This window comes from Oncorhynchus tshawytscha, linkage group LG04, assembly GCF_018296145.1.
Source record: "Oncorhynchus tshawytscha isolate Ot180627B linkage group LG04, Otsh_v2.0, whole genome shotgun sequence".
Lineage (NCBI taxonomy): Eukaryota > Metazoa > Chordata > Actinopteri > Salmoniformes > Salmonidae > Oncorhynchus > Oncorhynchus tshawytscha.
Genome location: NC_056432.1, coordinates 19,754,463 through 19,780,792, shown reverse-complemented (window position 1 = coordinate 19,780,792; position 26,330 = coordinate 19,754,463). Strand labels below are relative to the sequence as shown.

Below are 26,330 nucleotides of genomic sequence, written 5' to 3'. Positions count from 1 at the left end.
GGCAAGAGAGAGAGAGAGTGCGCGAGAGAGCGGGAGAGAGTGAGAGTGAGAGAGAGAGATTTCAGGTATTCTACAGGCTTGGGACCAAAAAAGATCAAGGTATTGATTCCCTATAAACAGTTCACAGAAGCCTTGGATTACACAAAAATATTTTGAAGGAAGAAAAGACTACAATATCTGTTTCCATTGAATCACTATGCGAACATGCACACAACTGAGACGGACTGGACATCAAAGAGTTACAATGCTAGATATCATTTCTTATTCTGTGGTTGACATTGTCAAAATGTCTGAAAAACTCTAAGCTGAATATACACAAGTGAGGATGGAAACCCTACAGAGGATGTCTATAGTTGCCATGGTAGAACAATCTCAAACCATTCTAGTGCACTTACGGGTGCGAGAGCACATGAGTAATACGATGCATGTGACATCAATCACAGTGGGACATCATTAGCAGAATGGACAGAATGTGAGAGATATATATGGGTAGAAAGACCTTGGAAGGGAAAGAGCGAACCTAGGAAGAGAAATAGACATGTAGCCTTAATGTGAAGAGTCAAACATATGTTAGACATTAAAGAGATTTGCATGTTTAATCTCAGAGAAAAAAAAAGAGAGTGAGAGAGAGACGAAGACAGAGACAGAGAGAGACAAAGACAGAGACAGAGAGAGAGCGCGAGAGAGACAAAGACAGAGACATAGACACAGAGAGAGAGACAAAGACTGAGGCAGAGAGCAAGAGAGAGAGCGAGAGAGAGAGACAAAGACAGAGACAGAGAGCGAGAGAGAGACAAAGACAAAGACAGAGAAAGAGAGCGAGAGAGAGAGACAAAGACAGAGACAGGGAGCGTGAGAGAGACAAAGACAGAGACATAGAGAGAGAGAAAGACAGAGACAGAGAGAGACAAAGACACAGACAGAGAGCGAGAGAGAGTGCGAGGGAGACAAAGACAGAGACATAGACAGAGAGCGAGAGAGAGAGACAAAGACTGAGGCAGAGAGCAAGAGAGAGAGCGAGAGAGAGAGACAAAGACAGAGACAGAGAGAGAGACAAAGACAGAGACAGAGAGAGAGAGACAAAGACAGAGACAGAGAGCGAGAGAGAGAGACAAAGGCAGAGACAAAGAGCGCAAAAGAGACAAAGACAGAGCGAGAGAGACAAAGACAGAGACAGAGAGCGAGATAGAGAGAAAGACAGAGACAGAGCAAGAGAGAGAGCGACAAAGACAGAGACACAGAGCAAGAGAGAGAGCACGAGAGAGACAAAGACAGAGAGCGAGAGAGAGACAAAGACAGAGACAGAGAACGAGAGAGAGCGCGAGAGAGACAAAGAATGAGACAGAGAACGAGAGAGAGCGAGAGAGAGACAAAGACAGAGAGCGAGAGATAGAGACAAAGACAATGAGTGAGAGAGCATGAGAGAGAGACAAAGACAGAGACAGCGAGCAAGACAGCATGAGAGAGAGACAAAGACATAGAGTGAGAGAGAGAGAGACAGAGACAGAGAGTGAGAGAGAGAGACAAAGACAGAAACAGAGAGTGATAGAAAAAGACAAAGACACAGAACGAGAGAGCAAGAGAGAGCGAGCGAGACAAAGACAGAGACAGAGAGTGAGAGAGAGACAAAGACAGAGAGTGAGAGAGAGCGAGAGAGGACGAGAGAGAGAAAGACAGTGACCGAAAGTGAGAGACAAAGACAGAGAGCGAGCGAGAGAGACAATGACAGAGAGCGAGAAAGAGAGAGAGAGAGAGAGAGAGAGAGAGAGAAAGACAAAGACAAAGACAGAGAGAGAGAGAACGAAAGAGACAAAGACAGAGACAGAGACAGAGATCGAGAAAGGGTGAGAGAGAGAAAAAGACAGAGAGCGAGAGAGACAAACAGCGAGAGAGACCGAGAGAGAGCGAGACAAAGACAAAGAGAGAGAGCGAGAAAGAGATAGACAAAGACAAAGAGAGAGAGCGAGAAAGAGAGAGACAAAGACAACGACAAAGAGAGAGAGCGAGAGAGTGAGAGAGAGAGAGAGCGAGACAAAGACAAAGAGAGAGAGAGCGCGAGAGAGCAGGCGGAGAGCTAAGCGCTCTCAGATCAAAGCCAAGTATGTCTGTCTAGAAACATCCTTTTCTCTTTCACACCCCCTTACACTGAAAACCCATCTGGCTCAGTGTTCTGCTTTTGGGTTTCACACTGCAGTACTAAACCAGGCTCCTAACACTGGGAGTGGCAAAGAAAATAGAGATAGAAATAGAGATGACCATGATATTGACATGATACAAAGGGACAGGGTTGTATGGGCCCTATCTATAGACTGAAAAATCCCTTCCTGGCCCCTAGATAAAACCCCTTCCTGGCCTCTAGATAAAACCCCTTCCTGGCCCCTAGATAAAACCCCATCCTGGCCCCTAGATAAAACCCCTTCCTGGCCCCTAGATAAAAACCATTCCTGGCCCCTAGATACTGTATGATAGATGCATGACACTCTGTACGTGGAGTGGAGTCGAGCTCTCCCCCCACAGTTGAGCTGTAGTGTTAATTAAACTGGGTCAAGAAGCGAAGCCAGCTAGCAGACGCTGCCACCGTTTCCCTTTTCGTTTCCAGCCTTTTAATCAGTCTACAGCAGTCAGATCATGACATGAACCAGTCCCGGTCTTAAGTGTTTCATACTGAGCTTACCAAAGATACCTCAATTATTAACACGGACTCCATCAGGCTTCTAATGGCCAGCCTGTCATAGAGGACCAAGGCTATTCAGAGTCATTCCACACAACGGCTAAAGTACATACTTCTACCGCACTGTTCGCTGTCCAGAGTGATGAAATTAAAAGTTTGTCCCATTATGACATTCCCCAACGGTAATACTCCTTAAAAAGCACTTCGCTTTGTCTCATTAGACCTAACGAAACCCCTTATCTGTGACTAGAATCACAATACAACTTGACTTCGCTCTTGGTGTTTTATAACCCAGAGAGAGCAAACAACCTTTGGTACAAGCTAAAAGTGTAAATTGGACATGTGTACAGTTTTCTACTTATCCTCTTGCTTCCCTTAAATCTTCCTTATTCTAACAGCCTTGAGTGTAATATACCACATGAACATAGATAAATCATCAAACAGAATTGTATTGATAAATTGATTTGACTATGGACAATTGGAAAGCTATGAATGCACACACTCAATAACATGCATGTCAAACACAAAGAACATTTAAACATTCAAGAATAAACACACCGTAGAAAACATACATACACACCCTATGCACACACCAGGGTTTCATACACACACACCTTATCCACACGCCAGGGTTTCACACACACCCTATGCACATGCCAGGGTTTCATACACACCCTATGCACACACCAGGGTTTCACACACCACCTATGCACACACCCCTAGGGGTTTCACACACACACCTTATCCACACGCCAGGGTTTCACACACACCCTATGCACACACCAGGGTTTCATACACACACACCTTATCCATACGCCAGGGTTTCACACACACCCATGCACACGCCAGGGTTTCATACACACACACACACACCTTATCCACACGCCAGGGTTTCACACACCCTATGCACACACCAGGGTTTCATACACACACACACACACACACACCTTATGCATACACCAGGGTTTCATACACACATACACACACACACACACACACACACACACACACACACACACACACACACACACACACACACACACACACACAGACAGACAGACAGACAGACACACACACAGGCACACACACACACACAGGCACACACGCACACACACCCTGCCCCCCTGTATTTCAACATGAGGTGAGCTAGCTGCTTGATGGAAGTAAATCTTGTAGAGGGAAAAGGTTTTGGTTGGGTGCACTGAGCATTATTAAATCAGTCTAATCGATTAGTCTAAGTGCTACCTTCTTACTGTGTGCTTAGAATGTGGAATGAGGCACTTTCATCTAGATGTAAGTATGTTGTGGGTGGGTGCCTGTGTGTGTGTGAGTGAGTGTGTGCGTAACCAAAAGGTTACTGGATCAAATCCCCAAGCTGACAAGGTAAAAATCTGTCGTTCTGCCCCTGAACAAGGCAGTTAACCCAGTCTTCCCTGGTAGGCCGTCATTGTAAATAAGAATTTGTTCTTAACTCACTTGCCTAGTTAAATAAAGGTTAAATAAAACATTTACCAGACATTTGAGAAGTTTACCGGACCCATATGCATTGGGTGTGTAACTAGATTAGGGCGTCCACCCACGGTGCTCAGAATGACACTGGGCGTCCACCCACGGTGCTCAGAATGACACTGGGCGTCCACCCACGGTGCTCAGAATGACACTGGGCGTCCACCCACGGTGCTCAGAATGACTGAAATAATATTTATATTATGGTAAATCATCTTAACAGAACATGCAAGTCGAGGATGCAATGATGTGCTTCCTTACCGCGCACTTTGAAGATGTTAGAATAGCTGTCCACATGTACGTTTGCTCAGCCAACAAGATGAGTAACAAACAGCAACATCACTAGCCTAATCATAGGAGGTGCGTGAGTTTCAGGTTTGGGGAAACACATTTTCACCATAAAAATGCACCTTCATATTAAAGCATTCCATGCATCATTACATTTGCAGACTTATGTAGATTTGATATTCATAATTTAGGCTAATAATGTAAATCACTATTTGCAAAAAATACCGTTCAATGCATGGCTGAGCACGTACAGAACAGGCTATAGGCTGTATCAGGTAAGCTTCTTCTCTCTTTGCTCAGGAAAACACATGGCTGAGCACGTACAGAACAGGCTATAGGCTAAATCAGGTAAGCTTCATCTCTCTTTGCTCAGGAAAACACATGGCTGAGCACGTACAGAACAGGCTATAGGCTGTATCAGGTAAGCTTCTTCTCTCTTTGCTCAGGAAAACACATGGCTGAGCACGTACAGAACAGGCTATAGGCTGTATCAGGTAAGCTTCTTCTCTCTTTGCTCAGGAAAACACATGGCTGAGCACGTACAGAACAGGCTATAGGCTGTATCAGGTAAGCTTCATCTCTCTTTGCTCAGGAAAACACATGGCTGAGCACGTACAGAACAGGCTATAGGCTAAATCAGGTAAGCTTCATCTCTCTTTGCTCAGGAAAACACATTTCATGCAATTCTACTACACTTTATCTGATTGAAGACATTAGCAGAATATTTTTTAGTAGCCTACTCTGCTGACATTGACAAACAGATCAATAAAAACGACCTTGTCCGTATAATAGGCCTATGAGAAGGTGAAGGGGAGACATACAGAATATGACATCCATCTAAACTGGAGGAGGACATGAAAAGGGGAAGCTAATGATCCTCTGTGGCCAAGTCATGCTTTAGTAGCCTATTTAGAATGATTAGATTTATTTCAGTTTAGACAGGAGTAGGCTAATTAGGCTATATAATCTTGGCAATTTAATTCAATTTACTTAGGGAAAGCTTAGCTTCCCCTAGACTTATGGATGCGCCGCCTATGAGTCTATGCCAATCTACTATCCCCCATAGTAGAAAAGTTTACGTAGATGGAAAAAAAGCTATCCTTGAAACAGTCTTGATATGTTCGTCAAAAGAGAGATCAGGGTCCAGAGTATAGGGTGTGTGAAACCCTGGTGTGTACATAGGTTGTGTGTGAAACGCTAGTGTGTGCATAGGGTGTGTGAAACCCTGGTGTGTGCATAGGGTGTATGAAACCCTGGTGTGTACATAGGTTATGTGTGAAACGCTCGTGTGTGCATAGGGTGTGTGAAACCCTGGTGTGTGCATAGGGTGTGTGAAACCCTGGTGTGTGCATAGGGTGTGTGAAACCCTGGCGTGTGTATAGGGTGTGTGTGAAACCCTGGTGTGTGCATAGGGTGTGTGTGTGTATGAAACCCTGGGGTATGAAATAGTGTGTGTGTGTGTGTGTGTGTGTGTGTGTGTGTGTGTGTGTGTGTGTGTGTGTGTGTGTGTGTGTGTGTGTGTGTGTGTGTGTGTGTGTGTGTGTGTATGTGTGTGTGTGTGTGTGTGAAACCCTGGTGTGTGCATAGGGTGTGTGTGTGTATGAAACCCTGGGGTATGAAATAGTGTGTGTGTGTGTGTGTGTGTGTGTGTGTGTGTGTGTGTGTGTGTGTGTGTGTGTGTGTGTGTGTGTGTGTGTGTGTGTGTGTGTGTGTGTGAAACCCTGGTGTGTGCATAGGGTGTATGAAACCCTGGTGTGTACATAGGGTGTGTGAAACCCTGGTGTGTGCATAGGGTGTGTGAAACCCTGGCGTGTGTATAGGTTATGTGTGAAACGCTGGTGTGTGCATAGGGTGTGTGAAACCCTGGTGTGTGCATAGGGTGTGTGAAACCCTGGTGTGTGCATAGGGTGTGTGAAACCCTGGTGTGTGCATAGGGTGTGTGAAACCCTGGTGTGTGCATAGGGTGTGTGAAACCCTGGTGTGTGCATAGGGTGTGTGAAACCCTGGCGTGTGTATAGGGTGTGTGTGAAACCCTGGTGTGTGCATAGGGTGTGTGTGTGTATGAAACCCTGGGGTATGAAATAGTGTGTGTGTGTGTGTGTGTGTGTGTGTGTGTGTGTGTGTGTGTGTGTGTGTGTGTGTGTGTGTGTGTGTGTGTGTGTGTGTGTGTGTGTGAAACCCTGGTGTGTGCATAGGGTGTGTGAAACCCTGGTGTGTGTATAGGGTGTGTGAAACCCTGGTGTGTGTATAGGGTGTGAGCGTGTGTATGAAACCCTGGTGTGTGACATAGGGTGTGTGTGTGTGTGTGTGTGTGTGTGTGTGTGTGTGTGTGTGTGTGTGTGTGTGTGTGTGTGTGTGTGTGTGTGTGTGTGTGAAACCCTGGTGTGTGCATAGGGTGTGTGTGTGTGTGTGTGTGTGTGTGTGTGTGTGTGTGTGTGTGTGTAGAGGGTGCATAAGAGAGTCATGACAAGGGGCGATGACTTCTGGGACCACGAACCAGTGGCCAAACAGGCCACACACACTCACGCATGTACGTACCACATGCACGCAGGCACCACACACACCCACACACAACACAACACAAATACACACACACATTCAAAAACAAACACAAGTACATTTTATTCTAACTGCCCTGCAGGGTACCGTACTACATGTTGAACTGTCTACTGAGATTCCATAAAGCACAGCTCTGGTGGCAGATACATTACTTCCTCCTTATACATGATCAAATAGTCTTCCATCCCAAGAAAGACCCATAACTTCCCACCCGCTGACTGACGGCAGCAGAGACAAAGTACTGGGGATCAAAGGTCCATGCAGAGAGACAGTCCTGGGGGTCCAAGGTCCATACAGGTAGACAGTCCTGGGGGTCCAAGGACCACACAGAGAGACAGTCCTGGGGGTCCAAGGTCCACACAGAGAGACAGTCCTGGGGTCAAAGGTCACACAGAGAGACAGTCCTGGGGGTTCAAGGTCCACACAGAGAGACAGTCCTGGGGTCAAAGTTCCACACAGAGAGACATACATTTGCCGATGTCATGGATAATGGGCTAGGGGTTGGAGTGGGGGTGGATTGGTACACTTTTAGAAAAACTAATTGCTATCTAGAACCTAAAAAGGATATTTGACTGTCCCCATAGGATAACCATTGGAAGAACCCTTTTTGGTTCAATGTAGAACCCTTTCCACAGAGGGTTTTACAAGGAACCAAAAAGGATTCTACCTAGAACCAAAAAGGGTTCTCCTATGGGGACAGCCAAAGAACCCTTTTGGAAGCCTTTTTTCTAAGAGTGTAGAGGGAGCGTGGGCAGGGGCTTGAAAATGACTTTCTTCCAGGGCCACAGGAGTGAGATTTGAACATGCGCACATTGGGGTTATTATGGTTCACCAAGCATCGGACCCAGGCCCCTCCTCAGTGCCCCAATAGCAATCATCTTTACCGTGCTTCTGTTTTGGAAGTTTTCAGAGCATGATAGACAGGTGATATACAGCACTGGAAATAGAGACAAAACACAGTTACAGTAAGCCCATATTTAAGTGGCACAACATCTTATTCAGACTGTTTATTTCCAACTATTACTTTCTTTTCTCAGAAAGCGTTTCAAATCTGAAAGCAAATACTGTCTGAGAACGGGCCCTTTCATTTCAGATGCCTAGTGGGAGCCATGCCAACGGGAAATAAACGTCTGAGAGTGAAAACAAACGACTGAGGTCTTAATTGCGAGCTTGTGTTCTTCGCTTGCCTAGTTAGTGAAATAATGTCTTAATTGTAATTTCATGCGTGTAGCGTTTGATTAATTTAGACATGAAGGTGAAAGCTTTCCAAGGCTCCTGGAGTAGGCTGAAGTGTGTTTACACACCAAAGTGCACAGAAGTTAGAGACTGTCAGGAGGTGGATCAGGCGCAGGAGAGCAGAGATGAGTGTACAAGGTATTTAATTCCACGACTGCACCAGTATACAGACAATACTCACGGTGCAGAGAAATACCAGTCACTCGAAAATAACGGGCGTAAATACATAACCCGGCAAACAATAACCAGCCGACAAGAACCGACATGAACAATATATAAACACGCACACTAACATGTAGGAAACAGAGGGTTAAATAATGAACATGTAATTGGGGAATAGAAACCCGGTGTGTAGAAAACAAAGACAAAACAAATGGAAAATGAAAAGTGGATCTGCGATGGCTAAAAGACCGGTGACGTCGACCGCCGAACGCCACCCGAACAAGGAGAGGGACCGACTTCGGCGGAAGTCGTGACAGAGACGTTTCCATGATTACATGTCCTCTGTACAACACTCTTCACATACCCTAGCTAAGTTCACACCTGTAGGACTCTCACTTCACTGACTTTCAAATAACATTTCTCATTTGCACCTACTTATTTAGGTTATAAGAACATGGATGTGTAGAGGAAGGCAAGAGAGAGTGAGTGAAAGAGATGAAGGAATAGGCTACTCCAATGAGACGAGGAGAAAGACTGATACAGTGAGATATAATGTGGTTAATTAAACCTCCATCCAAAACAGAAAAATTGTGCATTGTTAAATGTGAGCACCACACATAGTGCGGTAAAGCATCCTTCACTCAAATCATTTTACAAATAGATTGCTCTGACTCAGAAATGACACTGTTGTGAGTGTTCTCGGAACACAAACAGAGAGAACATAACATGCATTGTGACTCGTGTCAGTATCACGCAACATGGCTAATTGAATGTGATAACCACTAGTTTTCCAAAAGCCACGACAATTGAAACAATCCCTCTCACAATCTAAATTATTCATCTGGGTTGGTAATGAAGTACAACATTTGTTCTGTGCAGCAGTCAAGAAATCTGCAGGAGAGGCTTCAGCCCAACCTATTCATTTATTTGATTTAACCCTGATGAATGCAGTATACAGATTACTGATAAGCCTAGAGCGAAAAGGCCTAACACACATATCAAAGTGATTTTTCTATTTTTAACTACAGTGCATTCAGAAAGTGTTGTTACTTTTTCTCATCAACCTACACACAATACCTCATAACGACAAAGGTTTTTAGACATTTTTGCTCATTTAAAAAAAATAAAAATGGAAATATCACATTTGCATAAGTATTCAGACCCTTTACTCAGTACTTTCTTGAAGCACCTATGGCAGCGATTACAGCATCGAGTCTTCTTGGGTTTGATGCTACAAGCTTGGCACACCTGTATTTGGGGAGTTTCTCCCAATCTTCTCTGCAGATCCTCTCAAGCTATGTCAGGTTGAATGGGGAACATTGCTGCAAAGCTATTTTCAGGTCTCTCCAGAGATGTTCGATCGGGTTCAAGTCCAGGCTCTGGCTGACCCACTCAAGGACATTCAGAGACTTGTCCCGAAGCCACTCCTGTGTTGTCTTGGCTGTGTGCTTAGTGTCATTCTCCTGTTGGAAGGTGAACCTTCGCCCCAGTCTGAGGTCTTGAGCGCTCTGGAGCAGGTTTTCATCAATGATCCCTCTGTACTTTACTCCATTCATCTTTGTCTCGATCCTGACTAGTCTCCCAGTCCCTACCGCGGAAAGACATTCCCACAGCATGATGCTGCCACCACCATGCTTCACCATAGGGATGGTGTCAGGTTTCCTTCAGATGTGACGCTTGGCATTCAGGCCAAAGAGTTCAATCTTTGTTTCATCAGACCAGAGAATCTTGTTTCTCATGGTCTGAGAGTCCTTTAGGTGCCTTTTGGCAAGTGGCCTGTCATGTTCCTTTTACTGAGGAGTGGCTTCCGTCTGGCCACTCTACAATAAAAGCCTGATTGGTGGAGTGCTTTAGAGATGGTTGTCCTTCTGAAAGGTTCTCTCATCTCCACAGTGGAACTCTGGAGCTCTGTCAGACTGACCATCGGGTTCTTGATCATCTCCCTGACCAAGGCCCTTCTCCCCCAATTGCTCAGATTGGCCAGGCAGCCAGCTCTAGGAAGAGTTTTGGTGGTTCCAAACTTTTTCAATTTAAGAATGATGGAGGTCATTGTGTTCTTGGGAACCTTCAATGCTGCAGAAATGTTTTGGTGCCCTTCCCCAGATCTGTGCCTCGACACAATCCTGTCTCGGAGCTCTACGGACAATTCCTTCAACCTCATGAATTGGTTTTGCTCTGACATGCACTGTCAACTGTTGGACCGTATATAGACAGAATTTACCACAGGTGGACTCCAACCAAGTTGTAGAAACATCTCAAGGATGATCAATGGAAACAGGATGCACCTGAGCTGAAATTCGAGTCTTATAGCAAAGGGTCTGAATACTTATGTAAATAAGGTTTTCTGTTTTTTCTTTAATACATTTGCAAAGATTTCTAAAAACCTGTTTTTGCTTTGTCATTATGGGGTATTGTGTGTAGATTGCTGATGATTTTTATGTTTTTAATCCATTTTAGAAAAAGGCTGTAATGTAACAAAATGTGGAAAAAGTCAAGGGGTCTGAATACTTTCCGAAGGCACTGTACGTTACCCAACATAAATGAGACAGCAATTTTGAAGAATTAAACAATCACAGCAAACAGTGAATGTTCCTACAACTTTACGTTCCAATGGGGTCCCAATTTGGTTTCCAACTAGCTTGACAAGATCCCATGAATATTTTTAAAAAATGTCCCGGGGTAATATTATATGACAAACATTAGTAGAAGTACATGCCATAATGGTTCTCATAACATTTGGAGAATGTTTGTTTTTGACATTTTTAGAATATGTTAATCAAACGCTCATTGAGAAAACATTATAGCCATGTCATGGGAACATCCGAGGGAACCTCTGTCAAACTTTCGGGGGAACTTTTAGAAAACTTTATAATATTACAACATTCTCAAAACGTCCTTGCAAACAGTAGGGTAAACAGAGAGTTTAGGGTAAACAGAAATTGTTAGCTGGGTTTAGACTACAACCAAGTCCACAACAAAATCAACAACAATGCAGAATTCTCGCCAGCTATTCCACAACTGTTTACAATAATTGACAAATTGTCTATTTCTTGGACACCCTTCTCCCCTGAACTGATCAGTCTGTCTAAGGTTAACTTAAACTGTAGAGGCCATCCACTCCAAATACCAACTCAGTAAGAGTGCCACCTATAGATAACACTGAGTATAGAAGTACATTTGTATATGAACCGTGTAAAAATAGCACATGAGAATGATAAATAGACACCGGAGCTGTTGTATAAGACTATCCTGCAGTTCCATTTCCTCACCCTAGGAGCTGTAGCTACATAACTGCTACTGTGATACTCAAATGGATTCTTTGGCGGTCTCTCCCTTCCATGCACTTTGCATAAGATGGAGCATTAAAATTGGCATTGGAAGGCGTCATACCCATGGAGCATGATGAGAGAGAGAGAGAGAGAGAGAGAGAGAGACAAACCAAAGGAGAGACAGAGAAGGGGGAGAGTGGGAGACATTGACTGAATAAAAGGAGAGCATTTCACACTTCTTGTGCAACTCCAGGGGGCATGAAGACAATTCAGTAATGAATAACACACTCACTATCTGAGTCTCTCTCCTACAGAGGGAGAGGAAACAGAGAGGATGAGAAAGGTGCCAAGAAAGAACCTCTCCCAGAAGAGGGACAGAGGAAGAAGGGATACAAAGAGGAGAGGAAAGCACTGAAATCTTAAATATAGAAAGAGGAAGAATATAATAGCAACAGCAGATTGAAGGGGACAGGTATTCAGTTTCAGGGCAACTGTCTTTTTGTATGTCACCTTTTACTTTCAGCAAAAAGTCATCTGTAACGATAAGCCAAAGAATATGCCAAAAAAGCGTGAGATGAAAATATTGTGATTGCTCACGAGAGTGCTGTCCAGCAGCTTACATTAATGGGTGTTTCCTCTCTAGACGATATCATTTCAGTCACCAATTCAGCAAACACTTATTTCCCACCATAATGGAGACATTATTCTCTTGGGGGCCGACACTTGACCAATTGCTTGTCATCTGGAAGGTCGAGAGGAAACTCTGTTATAATGGGGGATTTAATTACTTGTTGAAAACACCTGCCAGAGAACTTGATTCATTGCCAGTATGTCTCGGGAATGAATCATGGCACAGACTCACTGAATTACCATCGCACGCTGGCTCCATGAGTGTCCAACGCTTTATTTTCACTGTTCACATCCACCCTGGCAGACATTCATCCTTATTCTGAATGATCTGTAAATCCATGTGGGCAAGGGTGCTGACAAAGAGAACAATTGGGTTAGAAGACGTACCATGATAGGTCAATAACAGCACCAATCAAACACCAGGGAATTTAACCTGTCACACCACATAACCTGCTGTCCTTTAAAAGGATCAGGTGACCTACAGTTGATCCAGTAGCATCACCGTGAGGTTAAAACCCCTGACGTCCCCCAGATGATCAATCTTTAATCGATCGGTTTGTATCTGTGTGTCACCTACCTAATCCACATCATCCACTCTGCTACTCTCCCAGGCTGTGAAAGGGCACATGGTGGGCTGTTACCGTAGCAACACATGGTGAGAGTGGTAATGGCTTTTTGATTAACTGCGCCGACCAATCAACACTTGGCCATGGTGTGTCAGCAGGTTGGATTGTGAGTGTGACATTTAGAGGTGTGACTGTGGCTGTGACATGATGGGACTATTGGAATCTGAGGGAATGTGAAGTGACAAATGATTTATCTACATTAAGCACTAGTATACAGAAGAGCTGTATTCTAGTGAAGTACTTCCAAAGAAGCACAACCAATATTTCTAATCACAACCTCTAACCATTGTTTCATCATGAGCAAAGAGTATCAAGTAGTGAATCCCAAAAGCCATCTACAACCACTGAGAAAGAACCTCCATGGACAACACAACAGCATAATGGCACCCTTGCAAATTTCTTAAATAATTCCCTATTTGTTCTAAAATATGTTGAAAGAAGGTGAAGGTGCTTGTGTGGGGGAGAGATATGAGGTCCAAGAGTTTGGCTGTAGCATCAAAGAGCCTCATATGGGGACACCCACACAGAACCAGAGGCATACAGAACATGTATGAACTTACACTGCCATTGTGACAACTCCTGAGATGGCTCAGACCCACAATCTAGCCCCATCAGTGATTAGAAATCCTCTCACATCAACACGCACACACACTTCCCTTTCTCTGTCAATGCCTTACACTGATGCACACAGAAACCATCAGTGATTACAATATCATCTATTTGAGCCATACACATGCAAATGTTTCACACACACACACACACACACACACACACACACACACACACACACACACACACACACATCTTGACTGGTTTAACATCATAGAGACACTTGGTTTGAGACTTTGATGTTGCGTGATTAAAAGAAGACTGGGGAGAACCAAGACAAGATGCCTGGTTATTAACAACCTGTAATATGTTGTGTATCAAATGCCTGGTTATTAACAACCTGTAATATGTTGTGTATCAAATGCCTGGTTATTAACAACCTGTAATATGTTGTGTATCAAATGCCTGGTTATTAACAACCTGTAATATGTTGTGTATCAAATGCCTGGTTATTAACAACCTGTAATATGTTGTGTATCAAATGCCTGGTTATTAACAACCTGTAATATGTTGTGTATCAAATGCCTGGTTATTAACAACCTGTAATATGTTGTGTATCAAATGCCTGGTTATTTTTTTATTTTTTTTTATTTTACTAGGCAAGTCAGTTAAGAACAAATTATTATTTTCAATGACAGCCTAGGAACAGTGGGTTAACTGCCTGTTCAGGGGCAGAACGACAGATCTGTACCTTGTCAGCTCGGAGATTCGAACTTGCAACCTTTCGGTTACTAGTCCAACGCTCTAACCACTAGGCTACCCTGCCGCCCCTAACAACCAGTCATGTGTTTATACCAGACAATAAATAAAACCAGCTTATAACAAGGTCTATAAATATCCTGTGACAACCAATACATTTCCTCGTACATTTTCTCACTGCCCCTCATGCAGTGGACACACACATGTGCACATTCAGTGCACACACACAGCCCAATGCCAGAGAAGGCTGTATGGTCTCTTGCACCCAACAAGGACAACCTCAGGGAAGTCACATCCAGAATAAAACACTTGTCAGACAGAAAACAGGAAGGTGTGGATTGGCTATAATACCATCTGAACCTAACTGCTTAGATATCTTCACCAAACAGTCACAGTATAATCCTCTGCTGGCCTTTCTTCCTCACAACCCCATCCTGTGTCAGCTTGGTCCCAGATCTGTTTGGCCCATCTTGTCAATGACCAAATAGGAATTGGTAAGACAGCACAAACAGATCTGTGACCAGGGTATTCCTGTGTGGCTTCAGCAGTTACCTGTATACCGAATGGAGCAAAAAAAAAAAAACTACCCACCTTAAGTCAATATCAACCCCTCTTCTTGCTCTGCTCCTAATCCTCTCTCCATTCACTGTCCCATATCTCCTCTACCTCCCTCTCTCCTACTACACCTTTCCTCGACCTCCCACTCTCCCTCCCCACTCCAGACCACTCTGGTACCCATACCTTGAGCAGGCGTACAGATGGTAGGAAGGCTGCAGCGCACAGTTTCCTAATGGTCCAGTTGATTGGCCGCGGAGCATCCAGCTGCTGGTTCATGGTTCCCGCTCCTCCCGCCTGGCTTTTCCAAGAAAAGAGCCCTTTGGAGGGGGCAAAGCAGCAGAGTCTCCGGCCAAATAGAACAACTCAGATCCCGGCAGAGCATGACCCCTAACACCAGACCACCACCTTTGTTTTGGTCCCCCGGCAGCTCAGCCCTTCCTTCACCTGGGTGCAATCCTTCCACTCTCCCTCTCCCCCACCCCTCCCTCCCCTCCCCACAGATCCACAGGGTCCGATGGCCGAGTTCTGAACGCCTGGAGCATCCAGCCCTCTCTCCACCTGCAGTATCCCAGTATCCCAGTCTGCCAGTCCACCCGGAGCATACGTTCCAGAACAGAGTAAAAAACAAAGAAAAGGAAATGGAGAAGGAAGAGAGAGAGAAGAGAGCAGCAAAAAGGAGAGGAGGAAAGGAGAGGAGAGCAGCACAGCACGGGAGAGCAGAGCAGAGCCCGTCAACTGAGCAGAGTGACAGGGAGCAGCACAGCACTGTCTCCAAGACGAGAGAGAGAGAGAGAGGGAGAAAGAGAGAGGGAGAGAGAGAGAGAGAGAGAGAGAGAGAAAGAGGGGGAAATGGAGAAGGAAAGAGAATGGATGAGGCAGAGAATGGATGAGGCAGAGAATGGATAAGGCAGATTGAAAGAGAGAAGATATAAATAAATTAGAGAATGAGAGAGCCTGAGCACAATGCGAAAAGAGGAGAGAGAGGACAGGAGATGAGAGAGGAGAAGAGAGCGAGCGAGCAAGTGAGAGAAAGAGGGGAGAGATGGAGAGAGGTATGGCGCGTAAGAAAGATGCAACGAGAGGAGTGAGTGTCACAGATATAGCCCCCTTCATTTGAAATGGAGATGAATATGGAGAAATGTAACTGATATGGCATTCAAATCAGTATAATTTTTATACCGAATGCATATGTCATCCTCATCCATATTGATAAAACCACCAGAATGCTAAAGCTGGCAAACACCCACTTAAAAATATTGAGTAAAAATGTCCATACTCTAAAGACCTATGTTTCTTCTGCTCCATTTCACTCTCTGTAGTGTCCCTCTTCTCCATCCCCACCCCCTTTCTCCTCCCTCTCTTTCTCTCTGCCCTTTCCACTGACTCTCTCCAGTGTGTGTGTGTGTGTGTGTGTGTGTGTGTGTGTGTGTGTGTGTGTGTGTGTGTGTGTGTGTGTGTGTGTGTGTGTGTGTGTGTGTGTGTAGTGCAAATTATACCGTGACATTCAGGGGTCTATTTTTGTTTCATAGGACTTTTTCACAGCAACACATTCCCGCACCTATTTGTGCGTACTCTTGCACCTGCACAAACACAATGATGGGCCTAATAGCAAAGACATGTGCTTTAACAGGCAACATGGATTACCTTTAAATGTGGCATGAACCAGTCAAGATGTTTTCATCTGATTGTCAAACAAATCACTTCAAAAAGTATGCTACCAGCACATGTTGGTCCACTCCAAAATATTCCAAACAGTGCACTGTGCACCTGCCATTTGATGAAGGGAAAGACACACCTGTTACAAAACACCAGAAAGTGTGATGTCATTCTGCGATTGTCATTACACCTACACTACACTAATTAATTGATGCATCTTGCTGAAAAATTGACCTTCTTTCTAAAAAGAAAAGTCCGGACCCCTGAAAAGGGGCTGACATACAGGACCCAACTAGAGCTGTGTCTGTCCTGAACTCATCGGCGATGGAAACTGTGAGGGTCCAGTTGAAACAATGTTGCAAGTTCGCTAGCAGGCTGGACCCAGTCGATAATGTTGCAAATTCGCTAGCAGGCTGGACCCAGTTCGATAATGTTGCAAATTCGCTAGAGAGCTGGACCCAGTTCGATAATGTTGCAAATTCGCTAGAGGGCTGGACCCAGTTCGATAATGTTGCAAATTCGCTACAGAGCTGGACCCAGTTCGATAATGTTGCAAATTTGCTAGAGGGCTGGACCCAGTCGATACAAGTTTGCTAGCGAAAGCTCAAGACAGACAGTTTTTTTTGTCTGGGTTACTCTAGCCCCTCCCTAGTGAAGGACCCCATAACCACAACAACATGCTGAAACAAAGCTGCAAACACCTCTTAGTACCCAATAATTAAAACCTTGATAAAAAATGTCATGCTAATGCAAATGATGGATCCCCTTGTCAAGCAGCAGCCTTCACAAGTTCAGACTGGTACAGACAGATTCAATAAGCAGTGATTCAATGATTGTGTGTATGTGTGTGTGTGTGTGTGTGTGTGTGTGTGTGTGTGTGTGTGTGTGTGTATGTGTGTGTGTGTATGTGTGTGTGTGTGTGTGTGTGTGTGTGTGTGTGTGTGTGTGTGTGTGTGTGTGTGTGTGTGTGTGTGTGTGTGTGTGTGTGTGTGTGTGTGTGTGTGTGTGTGTGTGTGTGTGTGTGTGTGTGTGTGTGTGTGTGTGTGTGTGTGTGTGTGTGTGTGTGTGTGTGTGTGTGTGTATATACAGTGACAAATACACTTCAAACCGTGGGGGATCTGTAGAAGAGAGTTGATGGCTAATGTATCAGTGGAGGTCATTACTGTGCAAGGAGTTTAGCTAAGAACAAAAGGGATGGCATTAGCAATAGCAATATTACCAGTCCTACCATATATGTCAATACTATCAGTGCAGTGATTTACATTTCGACAGGTACGTCGTCATGTGACTGGTTCCCAGTAAGATGCCCGGGGCTAATGGGAGAACAGCGAGTAGTGTCTGTGGTCACCGTGGTGACTGGTAAGATGGAATCTATTTGGAGAGCGAGATTGCTGCACTGAGCCCTGACGGCCTCTCCCACATCGGGGTCGTGGCTGCATGCAGACTGACACACACCCACACGGAGCCACCCGCATCACACCACAGAATCACAGGTTAACCGCTACACTACTGCAAACACGCACAGTATTACTCCCCACAGGTTACACCAGTACAACTAGACACCACACACACAGTATTACTTCCCACAGGTTACACCAGTACAACTAGACACCACACACACAGTATTACTCTCCACAGGTTACCCGTTAAACTACAGCAAACACACACAGTATTACTCCACACAGGTTACCCTTTAAACTACAGCAAACACACACAGTATTACTCCCCACAGGTTACCCTTTAAACTACAGCAAACACACACAGTATTACTCCCCACAGGTTACCCTTTAAACTACAGCAAACACACACAGTATTACTCCCCACAGGTTACCCCAGCACAACTAGACACCACATACACAGTATTACTCTCCACAGGTTACCCTTTAAACTACAGCAAACACACACAGTATTACTCTCCACAGGTTACCCTTTAAACTACAGCAAACACACACAGTATTACTCTCCACAGGTTACCCGTTAAACTACAGCAAACACACACAGTATTACTCCCCACAGGTTACCCCAGCACAACTAGACACCACACACACAGTATTACTCTCCACAGGTTACCCGTTAAACTACAGCAAACACACACAGTATTACTCCCCACAGGTTACCCGTTAAACTACAGCAAACACACACAGTATTACTCCCCACAGGTTACCCTTTAAACTACAGCAAACACACACAGTATTACTCCCCACAGGTTACCCGTTAAACTACAGCAAACACACACAGTATTACTCCCCACAGGTTACCCCAGCACAACTAGACACCACACACACAGTATTACTCTCCACAGGTTACCCGTTAAACTACAGCAAACACACACAGTATTACTCCCCACAGGTTACCCGTTAAACTACAGCAAACACACACAGTATTACTCCCCACAGGTTACCCTTTAAACTACAGCAAACACACACAGTATTACTCCCCACAGGTTACCCGTTAAACTACAGCAAACACACACAGTATTACTCCCCACAGGTTACACCAGTACAACTAGACACCACACACACAGTAGTATTCCCCACAGGTTACGACAGCACAACTAGACACCACACACACACAGTATTACTCCCCACAGGTTACCCCAGTACAACTAGACACCACACACACAGTATTACTCCCCACAGGTTACTCCAGCACAACTAGACACCACACACAGTATTACTCCCCACAGGTTACACCAGTACAACTAGACACCACACACAGTATTACTCCCCACAGGTTACACCAGTACAACTAGACACCACACACAGTATTACTCCCCACAGGTTACACTAGTACAACTAGACACCACACACAGTATTACTCCCCACAGGTTACACTAGTACAACTAGACACCACACACAGTATTACTCCCCACTGGTTACCCCAGTACAACTAGACACCACACACAGTATTACTCCCCACATGTTACACCAGTACAACTAGACACCACACACACAGTATTACTCCCCACAGGTTACCCGTTAAACTACAGCAAACACACACAGTATTACTCCCCACAGGTTACCCTTTAAACTACAGCAAACACACACAGTATTACTCCCCACAGGTTACCCGTTAAACTACAGCAAACACACACAGTATTACTCTCCACAGGTTACCCGTTAAACTACAGCAAACACACACAGTATTACTCCCCACTGGTTACCCCAGCACAACTAGACACCACACACACAGTATTACTCCCCACAGGTTACCCCCACAGGTTAAACTACAGCAAACACACACAGTATTACAGGTTACCCCTACAGGTTACCCTTTAAACTACAGCAAACACACAAACTCACACAGTATTACTCCCCACAGGTTACCCGTTAAACTACAGCAAACTCACACAGTATTACTCCCCACAGGTTACCCGTATTAAACTACAGCAAACTCACACAGTATTACTCCCCACAGGTTACCCGTTAAACTACAGCAAACTCACACAGTATTACTCCCCACAGGTTACCCGTTAAACTACAGCAAACACACACAGTATTACTCCCCACAGGTTACCCTTTAAACTACAGCAAACTCACTCAGCATTACTCCCCACAGGTTACCCCAGCACAACTAGACACCACACACAGTATTACTCCCCACAGGTTACACTAGTACAACTAGACACCACACACACAGTATTACTCTCCACAGGTTACCCTTTAAACTACAGCAAACTCACACAGTATTACTCCCCACAGGTTACCCTTTAAACTACAGCAAACACACACAGTATTACTCTCCACAGGTTACCCATTAAACTACAGCAAACACACACAGTATTACTCTCCACAGGTTACCCGTTAAACTACAGCAAACTCACACAGTATTACTCCCCACAGGTTACCCCAGCACAACTAGACACCACACACACAGTATTACTCCCCACATGTTACACCAGTACAACTAGACACCACACACACAGTATTACTCCCCACAGGTTACCCGTTAAACTACAGCAAACACACACAGTATTACTCTCCACATGTTACACCAGTACAACTAGACACCACACACACAGTATTACTCCCCACAGGTTACCCCAGCACAACTAGACACCACACACACAGTATTATTCCCCACAGGTTAACCCCGGGCACAACTAGACACCACACACACAGTATTACACCCCACATGTTACCCCAGCACAACTAGACACCACACACACAGTATTACTCCCCACAGGTTACCCGTTAAACTACAGCAAACTCACACAGTATTACTCCCCACAGGTTACCCGTTAAACTACAGCAAACTCACACAGTATTACTCCCCACAGGTTACCCTTTAAACTACAGCAAACACACACAGTATTACTCCCCACAGGTTACCCCAGCACAACTAGACACCACACACACAGTATTACTCTCCACAGGTTACCCTTTAAACTACAGCAAACTCACACAGTATTACTCCCCACAGGTTACCCTTTAAACTACAGCAAACTCACACAGTATTACTCCCCACAGGTTACCCTTTAAACTACAGCAAACTCACTCAGCATTACTCCCCACAGGTTACCCCAGCACAACTAGACACCACACACAGTATTACTCCCCACAGGTTACACTAGTACAACTAGACACCACACACACAGTATTACTCCCCACATGTTACACCAGTACAACTAGACACCACACACACAGTATTACTCCCCACAGGTTACCCGTTAAACTACAGCAAACACACACAGTATTACTCTCCACATGTTACACCAGTACAACTAGACACCACACACACAGTATTACTCCCCACAGGTTACCCCAGCACAACTAGACACCACACACACACAGTATTACTCCCCACATGTTACACCAGTACAACTAGACACCACACACACAGTATTATTCCCCACAGGTTAACCCCGGGCACAACTAGACACCACACACACAGTATTACACCCCACATGTTACTCCAGCACAACTAGACACCACACACACAGTATTACTCCCCACAGGTTACCCCAGCACAACTAGACACCACGCACACAGTATTATTCCCCAGTTACACCATTGAAAACACACACCACACAGAACCTATTACTCCCCACAGGTAAGTCCAAACATACAGGCTGTCAGATTGGTATTCCGATCTCCTTTTGTTTGTTTTTTAAAGAAAGAAAACAGAAAGAAACAACAACGACAATCACTTAATTGAATGCCCCATTCATTCTCACAATTCCCCATTCATTCTCACAATTCCCCATTCATTCTCACAATTCCCCATTCATTCTCACAATTCCCCATTCATTCTCACAATTCCCCATTCACATTCTCACTTAACCTCCAAGATGGCATAGCAGTCAGACGTCCTTTGTCCTCATCTTGTCGTGTCCCGTGTATATATATATTTACATATTTTCTTCGCATATCTTTTCAAATATATATATTTTTTTTCTTCTAAAAACTCAACTTCAAAACACTCTCCTACAACCCGCCTCACCAATTTATATAAAAAAAGTACTATTCACACCTCAAATCTGAAATCCACAACAGAAGCTAGCCAATTCACTGGCTAACGTTAGTATTCAGCTAACCACGACTAGGGGTCATCAGCTATCCTTTAGCTCGAAAAGCTATCTCCAGTTTTGGCTAACGTTAGTATTCAGCTAACCACGGCTAGGGGTCATCAGCTATCCTTTAGCTCGAAAAGCTATCTCCAGTTTTGTACAACGCGACTCAGACCAGAGCATACCGGACCTATTTTCTCTCCATATCCTCAGATTTCTACCACAACCTCTGGACATTTACACCTGGATCTTGCAGCTAGCTAGCTGCTATTCAAGTGACTATTGGCTTACGTCGGTCCCGGAGCAAACATCAATTATTCTGGAGCTAGCCAGCTGAAGAGTTCCATTTACAATCACCTATCCATACCCGTTTTACTGCCAACGCAGAGCCCCGCCGGGCCTTCACGACTGGAATACCGACGTTATCTGCCCGAGGGAGTTATCCAACTGGCCCCTTATCCTACCTTTCAGTTCCACCACCCACACATGCGATGACATCACCTGATTTCAATGATGTTTCTAGAGAAATATCTCTCTCATCATCACTCAATGCCTAGGTTTACCTCCACTGTATTCACATCCTACCATACCTTTGTCTGTACATTATACCTTGAAGCTATTTTATCGCCCCCCAAAAACCTCCTTTAACTCTCTGTTCAGGATGTCCTAGACGACCAATTCTTATAGCTTTTAGCCGTACCCTTATCCTACTCGTCCTCTGTTCCTTTGGTGATGTAGAGGTGAATCCAGGCCTTTCAGTGCCTAGCTCCATTCCTATTCCCCAGGCGCTCTCTTTTGATGACTTCTGTAACCGTAATAGCATTGGTTTCATGCATGTTAATAGCATTAGAAGCCTCCTCCCTAAGTTTGTTTTATTCACTGCTTTAGCACACTCTTCCAACCCGGATGTTCTAGCCGTGTCTGAATCCTGGCTTAGGAAGACCACCAAAAACTCTGAAATCTCCATCCCTAACGACAACATTTTCAGACAAGATAGAACGGCCAAAGGGGGTGGTGTTGCAATCTACTGCAGAGATAGCCTGCAGAGTTCTGTCCTACTATCCAGGTCTGTACATAAACAACTTGAACTGCTATTTTAAAAAATCCAACTCTCTAAAAACAAGTCTCTCACAGTTGCAGCCTGCTATAGACCACCCTCTGCCCCCAGCTGTGCTCTGGACACCATATATGAACTGATTGCCCCCCATCTATCTTCAGTGCTTGTGCTGCTAGGTGACCTAAACTGGAACATGCTTAACACCCCAGCCATCCTACAATCTAAGCTTGATGCCCTCAATCTCACACAAATGATCAATGAACCTACCAGGTACCACCCCAAAGCCGTTAACAAGGGCACCCTCATAGATATCATCCTAACCAACTTGCCCTCTAAATACACCTCTGCTGTTTTCAACCAAGATCTCAGCGATCACTGCCTCATTGCCTGCATCCGTAATGGGTCAGCGGTCAAGCGGCCTCCACTCATCACTGTCAAAAGCTCCCTGAAACACTTCCGCGAGCAGGCCTTTCTAATCGTCCTGGCCGGGGTACCCTGGAAGGATATTGACCTCATCCCGTCAGTAGAGGGTGCCTGGTTATTTTTTTAAAATGCATTCCTCACCATCTTAAATAAGAAATTTAGAACCAGGAACAGATATAGCCCTTGGTTCTCCCCAGACCTGACTGCCCTTAACCAACACAAAAACATCATATGGCGTTCTGCATTAGCATCGAACAGCCCCCGTGGTATGCAACTTTCAGGGAAGTTTGAAACCAATATACACAGGCAGTTAGAAAAGCCAAGGCTAGCTTTTTCAAGCAGAAATGTGCTTCCTGCAACACAAACTCAAAAAAGTGCTAGGACACTGTAAAGTCCATCGAGAATAAGAACACAGCTGTCCACTGTACTGAGGAGAGGAAACTCTGTCACCGCCGATAAATCCACTATAATTGAACATTTCAGTAAGCATTTTTCTACGGCTGGCCATGCTTTCCACCTGGCTACCCCTAACCCGGGTAACTGCACTGTACCCCCCACAGCAACTCGCCCAAGCCTTCCCCATTTCTCCTTCTCCCAAATCCAGTCAGCTGATGTTCTGAAATAGCTGCAAAATCTGGACCCCTACAAATCAGCCGGGCTAGACAACCTGGACCCTTTCTTTCTAAAATGATCTGCCGAAATTGTTGCAACCCCTATTACTAGCCTGTTCAACCTCTCTTTCGTGTCATCTGAGATTCCCAAAGATTGGAAAGCAGCTGCGGTCATCCCCCTCTTCAAAGGGGGACACACTCTTGACCCAAACTGCTACAGACCTATATCTATCCTACCCTGCCTTTCTAAGGTCTTCGAAAGCCAAGTCAACAAACAGATTACCGACCATTTTGAATCCCACCGCACCTTCTCCACTATGCAATCTGGTTTCAGAGCTGGTCATGGGTGCACCTCGGGGTCCTAAATGATATCTTAACCGCCATCAATAAGAAACAACACTGTGCAGCCGTATTCATTGACCTGACCAAGGCTTTCGACTCTGTCAATCACCACATCCTCATCGGGAAGTTCTCGATAGCCTTGGTTTCTCAAATAATTGTCTCGCCTGGTTCACCAACTACTTCTCTGATAGAGTTCAGTGTGTCAAATCGGAGGGCCTGTTGTCCGGGCCTCTGGCAGTCTCTATGGGGGTGCCACAGGGTTCAATTCTTGGGCCGACTCTCTTCTCTGTATACATCAATGATGTCGCTCTTGCTGCTGGTGAGTCTCTGATCCACCTCTACTTAGACGACACCATTCTGTATACTTCTGGCCCTTCTTTGGACACTGTGTTAACAACCCTCCAGACGTGCTTCAATGCCATACAACTCTCCTTCCGATGCAGTCTATCACAGAGTCATCCGTTTTGTTACCAAAGCCCCATATACTACCCACCACTGTGACCTGTATGCTCCCGTTGGCTGGACCTCGCTTCATACCCTCCCTACAAACCCACTGGCTCCAGGTCATCTACAAGACCCTGCTAGGTAAAGTCCCCCCTTATCTCAACTCGCTGGTCACCATAGCAGCACCCACCTGTAGCACGCGCTCCAGCAGGTATATCGCTCTGGTCACCCCCAAAACCAAATCTTCCTTTGGCCGCCTCTCCTTCCAGTTCTCTGCTGCCAATGACTGGAACGAACTACAAAAATCTCTGAAACTGGAAATACTTATCTCCCTCACTAGCTTTAAGCAGCTCACAGATTACTGCACCTGTACATAGCCCATCTATAATTTAGCCCAAACAACTACCTCTTCCCCTACTGTATTTATTTATTTTGCTCCTTTGCACCCCATTATTTTTATTTCTACTTTGCACATTCTTCCACTGCAAATCTACCATTCCAGTGTTTTACTTGCTATATTGTATTTACTTCGCCACCATGGCCTTTTTTTTTGCCTTTTACCTCCCTTATCTCACCTCATTTGCTCACATTGTATATGGACTTATTTTTCTACTGTATTATTGATTGTATGTTTGTTTTACTCCATGTGTAACTGTGTTGTTGTATGTGTCGAACTGCTTTGCTTTATCTTGGCCAGGTCGCAATTGTAAATGAGAACTTGTTCTCAACTTGCCTACCTGGTTAAATAAAGGTGAAATAAATCAAATAAATAAAAAACAAGATAAAACCTTTAGCGCTAACTCCAGTCACCTCAGCCAATCTCTCAGATGTCAAATCTACTTTTGACAGTGAAGAGCACACCTCTACAGTATGATCCAACTGCACAGCGCCATGTAGGCTAACACAGTGTGTGTGTGTGTGTGTGTGTGTGTGTGTGTGTGTGTGTGTGTGTGTGTGTGTGTGTGTGTGTGTGTGTGTGTGTGTGTGTGTGTGTGTGTGTGTGTGTGTGTGTGTGCGTGTGTGTGTGTGTGTGTGTGTACGGCAATGTGACCACCAACAGAGAGGTGTCATACACTCTCTCTCATCCTCTCTTTCCTCTTCTCCCTCCCCTTGATCACTCCCTCACTCTATCAATCCTGATTGTGAACCTGTTGCTTTTCTAGCTCGCGGCAGCCAGTTCTGTTGTTGTTCACCTCACACAGCAGATGAGGGTCACGGTCCTGCACTGTGCTGCCCCTGTACAAGCACTAGATGGCAACCCTCTAATGCAGATCACCAACTCCAGCCCCACTACTTCATGTTCATTATGTTTTCAAATCAAAATCCAATCAAATTTAATTTGTGACATGCACCGAATAGAACAAAGAAATGCTTACTTATAAGCCCCCAAACAACAATGCAGTTTTAAGGAAAATACCCCAAAAAATAAGAAATAAAGTAACAAATAATTAAAGTGCAGCAGTAAAATAACAATA

General features: G+C 44.8%; 1 protein-coding gene across 1 annotated transcript in view; it reads right to left on the bottom strand.

Moving 5' to 3' along the window:
- Positions 1–15,254, bottom strand: part of trpm3 (transient receptor potential cation channel, subfamily M, member 3) — a 169,687-nt gene extending 154,433 nt beyond the window's left edge. The window contains exon 1 of the mRNA XM_042320427.1: positions 14,997–15,254. Within this exon, the coding sequence (XP_042176361.1) occupies positions 14,997–15,089 (93 nt within the window). The 5' untranslated portion in view covers positions 15,090–15,254. The remainder of the gene's footprint in view (positions 1–14,996) is intronic.
- Between the last annotated feature and the right edge of the window lie 11,076 nt (positions 15,255–26,330).